The sequence below is a fragment of the Musa acuminata genome, chromosome BXJ2-9 (genome assembly GCF_036884655.1).
Source record: "Musa acuminata AAA Group cultivar baxijiao chromosome BXJ2-9, Cavendish_Baxijiao_AAA, whole genome shotgun sequence".
NCBI lineage: Eukaryota > Viridiplantae > Streptophyta > Magnoliopsida > Zingiberales > Musaceae > Musa > Musa acuminata.
In genome coordinates, this window is record NC_088346.1 from 3,436,960 (window position 1) to 3,441,804 (window position 4,845).

At 37.9% G+C, this 4,845-nt stretch overlaps 1 protein-coding gene across 3 annotated transcripts; it reads left to right on the top strand.

Annotated features, from left to right (window-relative positions):
• Window positions 1-323: 323 nt before the first annotated feature.
• LOC135622561 (cytochrome B5-like protein) lies at window positions 324-4,321 on the top strand. Of its 3 annotated transcripts, none has more exons than XM_065124513.1 (6): window positions 324-547; window positions 1,416-1,508; window positions 1,585-1,622; window positions 2,838-2,915; window positions 2,998-3,089; window positions 4,024-4,321. In XM_065124513.1, exons 2-6 carry the CDS (start codon window positions 1,430-1,432, stop codon window positions 4,088-4,090), a joined length of 354 nt encoding a protein of 117 aa, XP_064980585.1. In that variant the 5' UTR covers window positions 324-547; window positions 1,416-1,429; the 3' UTR covers window positions 4,091-4,321. The 3 variants fall into 3 exon arrangements, with proteins under 3 accessions (XP_064980585.1, XP_064980584.1, XP_064980583.1); XM_065124512.1 differs by having other exon boundaries at window positions 325-547; window positions 1,430-1,508; XM_065124511.1 differs by having other exon boundaries at window positions 326-547; window positions 1,402-1,508.
• Window positions 4,322-4,845: the final 524 nt, after the last annotated feature.

Genomic DNA, 4,845 nt, shown 5'->3' on the forward strand with positions numbered 1-4,845 from the left:
GGAACACAAACGCGGCCGTATGCCAGTACGACTGAGACGGAGTGAGTTCGGATCCTCTTTGATTCGTGCGGATCGAAGTACGCCTCCAATTCGCCTTCTCAACCCTTCGAATCTCCCATCCTAGCCGTAGGGGTCCCAGCGCAACAACCCGATCGTGTGATTGTCCGTCTGCTCCGGTCTCATCGAACGGGCGACAGTTATCGGGTAATCGGACCCGTAAGAATCGAAGCGAACCCTACTTGATGCGGGTCCGAAACGGCGAGACCCCCGAACGACCCTACTTGAGGTACGACTTTGCTGCCGACAGAAGCGACGGACCCCTCGATGTTCACCACGTCAGTATGTCAGGACCGAAGTTGTAACATCAGTCGTGTGTTGATGCAGGCCCCCGGTAATCGGAGAGTTCGGGTGATGTGTTCCAACCCCGCAGCGGCCGCCGCCGTTTGAAGAGGTGCCCACGGACACCCACGACTCCCTCCTCCTCTTCCTCCGTGAGTTGCTTGTGCTCTTTCAGATCTCTGCCTCGTCGTCTCTTCCGATCCACTGGGTACTCCACTATCCTTTCAATCGTCGATTTCTTCGCCGTTTTCTCTTTCTTTTCTGTTCTAACCTTCGTTGTCATTTCGGTCACGAAAGAAAAAAGGTCTCTGTTTTATTTCTCTTGAAACTTGTAATCCTTTTAAATGAGATAAAAGCGAAATACAATAAGAAGAAAAGGTTAAGGAAAAGGCATGGGAGAAACCAAGGTTTGGCAACGAAGGGAAAGGTGTGGGTGTGGGGAGGGTTTGCATTGTAGCTGTGCGAGGAGGTTCCAGTTATCAAATAGATAGATTTGGTTTGTGCGCATCGACTACTTGTGAACATGCTGGTGTGAAACTAGGGCACCATTAGAATAACCAGGGTAAATGAATGGATTCACCTTCTTAACAGCTGCATTATGATGTACCTGCTTTGCAATGCAGCTGTGCGAGGAGGTTCCAGTTATCAAATAGATAGATTTGGTTTGTGCACATTGACTACTTGTGAACATGCTGGTGTGAAACTAGGGCACCATTAGAATAACCACGGTAAATGAATGGATTCACCTTCTTAACAGCTGCATTATGATGTTCCTGCTTGGGTTTCCCACAAAAATTTTCCAATATTGTCTCTGGATTCTTGATGCATTAATTGGGTCGTTACAAGTATGTCATTTTGATAAGTGATTTATCTCATGTTGAATATCTAGTAGTTAGATGAGTAGGCTGTCGGAAATCTTTCTAAATCAACTCCGGAGTGCACTCATGGTAAATTAGTAGTTGATGTGGATAATAACTTGCAGCTACTTGATTAATCGGAGTACATGCAGTATTTTGGTCATTTGATTATCTCACTTGTAGGCTTAGGAGTGTATTCTTTTAGTTGTTGTTTAACAGGGAGACTTGTCCAGATGGAGTTAATTGTTATAGCAATGATCCTGCTTTTGTTACTGGGAGCTCTTTTTGTCATCCCGAGATCAAACAGGAAAGGTAACTTTGTAATATCCTTTTTTTTATAGTCATCTAAATTATGCAATGCTGGAACTTATGGACTTACTTTGTGTAGGTAAAGCTCGAGGAACACATCCAAGTGTGACGACAAAGGTAATGATCAGTTTTCTTGACATGATATTCTAATTTCCCTGAGTGTCCTTCTAAGTATTTAAAGAACAACTTTCTTAACTATAAACCTAATCATATCTTTTACCGATTACATCAATTTTCTAATTCTTAATTTCTTATAATTATGAATGAATCACATTGTCTCGAGGTATAACTTTTGTCAACTCTATATAGGGGATGCTTTAGAAATCTTTTGTTTTTGCTAATTTATTGCATGTTTAGTAACTCATGATTCAATAAATTCATAATCCATGATCTACTTATTCCATTTAAAGGTGAATAAAAGGATGCCCATAAATATGTAGTAGTCTATAAATTTCATATGAGAGAAAATTTGGATGCTTCATAGACTACCTTATATTTGTCAGAATTCCTTTTTCAACTTCAAGCGGAATACATAAGTCATGGATTAACAATTGCCAAATTTAAGCGGAATATGTAAGTCATGGATTAACAATTACACATTAATTATGGGACTTTGTCCTCTAGGCATGTCGTCATAGCATGAACATTTCTTTCTCCTGGACTCTTCCCAAGTATTAGGGCTGCTCTGTTGTTTATCATATCTTCTAATTTGCTTTTAGGTATTTACTCAAGCCCTTGCTTACCCAATTTTGCCGTAAGATGTTGAACACCACAGTTTAAGGGGTTGAGGACAGGTTGCAGTTCGTGAAATATTTGTCATATTCTTGATTGTGTTTTGCTTTGTAGGTGGCTTTCAATGAACATAGAGACTTGTAGTTAATATTTGAAACTTGTAATTGACATCAATATGTCGGTTCAATGGAACACATTTTATTTCTACACGTCTTTTCTTCTTCCCCTAAATGAACTCAATTAATCAATCTTATAAAAGAGCATCATATTAGTTGACAGGTAGCCTTCATGTGGCAATTATGTTGGTACTTTTTTCAGTTAAAAATTATAGGAGCAAATGATAATGATCCTTTCAGGTCGTCATATGTGAGCTGATTTCTTATTACTGGCCTTATCAACAAGCTTACCTTCAGAAAATCTGTAAAACCCACCCCTTAACTACACTTCTCTATTTCCAAAAAATACAGCAAGCTTTCTCTATTTCATAAGCTGTACTGATGCTCCACTTTTTGAATGAAAACTAGAATTCAAATATTTTCTTAGTTGCTAATAAGTTTTTCCTGCAACTAATTATTATTTTCTTCGTGTTCTTTTACTTAGACGATAAGAACTTACACGAAGGAGGAGGTTTCTCTTCATAATACAAGGACAGATTGTTGGATCATAGTCAAAGACAAGGTTGTACGATGGAACCTGCGTCGTTAATTTTTCTTGGTTTTTCCCAACATATCATGAAAATTTTATTAAATTCTACATGTAGGTGTATAATGTCACACCTTATGTCGAAGAACATCCTGGAGGAGATGCTATACTAAACAATGCTGGAGGTGATTCAACCAAGGGGTTTTATGGGTTTGTACCTATTATGCAACCTATGATAATATCATTAAAAAAAAGTTGATTATTCTTTTGAAAATGACCTTTTCAGATTAGTTAAGAGTCTTTCTCTGCTGCAGTATTATCTTTTCAATCATATCTGACAGTTTATGTAATCTGCTTCGCACTGAAACTGTCGATTTAAAGCAGGTCTTTTGTCATTTCATGCATCATTCACAATTCCGGAACTCTTTTCTTCATCATCTCAAAATTCATAGCTGCTTGTCTTTTCAAACATTTTAACAGATGATTCCTAATGCCAGCTTGACTTTTTCTTTACAATTTTTTTGTGTGACATGCTTCTGTTAGAATATACCAAATACAACACGGCAACAAGCTCTCATGCCCCCATCTAGTTGGGGTTGGTTTCATGGATATTGTCCTGCCATTGAGCTCTTGGAATACACTAATAATACCGAAAAAAAAGAGAATATTTGTCTTGATTGATTGCCGGCATGTTTCTTATTGGAGTTCTGGTTATGAATAGTCTTGTCTATTATCCTTGGATCCCATATTAGTAAAAGAGTGGCACAATATCTCTCTATTTATGTATGTCTGTGAGATATGCAGATTCTTCTTACATGATTTTGCCAAAGGTAGTTATTAAATTTCTCAAAGTTACTTAATTTTGGACTTATTGCATCCGATAAATTCTAGTTCCGTTGTTAGTTTTCTTAATGTTTGTACATTATCTCCGAAGAAACGATGTTGGGGAGTGACGCTGGCCAATCAGTGTGGTGTAAACTAATATTTCCTGCCTGAGATTCAGGAGTAACTGAACTATGTGTTCACATGGCATCAATTTATGAATGTTTTTATCACGTGTATCTTTCTCCCTTTGCCTTTCATATATGCAATTGTTATTACTACTCTACTAGATTGATAATGCATTGTTGGTCTGTAAATACAGGCCACAACATGCCACTCGGGTCTTTGACATGGTTGACGAGTTTTATATTGGAGATTTGAAGAATTGAAAATGAAGCCATTTGGCCTCTACAAATTTGTCTGGAAATCTGGACCATGTCCTACAACTGGTACTTAGGTTGTTGTATTTCCCAGAACTGTGGCAATCTGTTGAAACCCAGTTTTGAGTTTCGAACAATTTAGTGATATTCCAACTTTCCTTGCGATTTACAAAAAGACAGTATCTGCGAAATTCTTGTAGACTTGAATTTGGATTTGCAACTTGAGAAAATTGACCATCAGCCAAGCTTCTAAATTTTTTTTTGTTTGGTTAGACAGTTATAGAAATATTCTCTGTAAGTTAAACACCATTACAAGATTGAATTCACAAATTACAGTGTTTTATTTGTTCTTCTTTTCCTGTTTGTTGTGACAAAAGTTTGTTGGATAGGTTTCTTTTTCTTGTTGAGAAACCATTGCAATTACATGGCCAAATATAGTCAGGATTAAACAAGGATTAACAGAGGGTTGCTCATGATGCATAGTTGTACAGCCTTAACAGCACCAAAAATTTGAGAATTATTTGACAGATCATGAATGTCTACTTGCACTTCAACAATTTCCTGTCATTATAATTTCACCACTAATGAATCTATCTTGAAAGGGCAGATTAGAACTTGTGTTAGCTGTTTGGGATTGTCTAACATGGACTAATTCATTTGAGGACTCACTTCTCTGTGGTGCATCACATGGTGAGCACCTGACTTGTGGGAGCTCAAAGTCTCCACCTTGAAGAAATTACTGATTTCAGCATCCAAAAAAGACC

Excerpts from the sequence above, each read along its gene's own strand:
- LOC135622561 (XM_065124513.1), top strand. The coding sequence starts at position 1,430 with ATGGAGTTAATTGTTATAGCAATGATCCTGCTTTTGTTACTGGGAGCT. Across the intron at positions 1,623-2,837 it reads ATCCAAGTGTGACGACAAAG|ACGATAAGAACTTACACGAA; the intron begins GTAATGATCAGT and ends TCTTTTACTTAG. Across the intron at positions 3,090-4,023 it reads TCAACCAAGGGGTTTTATGG|GCCACAACATGCCACTCGGG; the intron begins GTTTGTACCTAT and ends CTGTAAATACAG.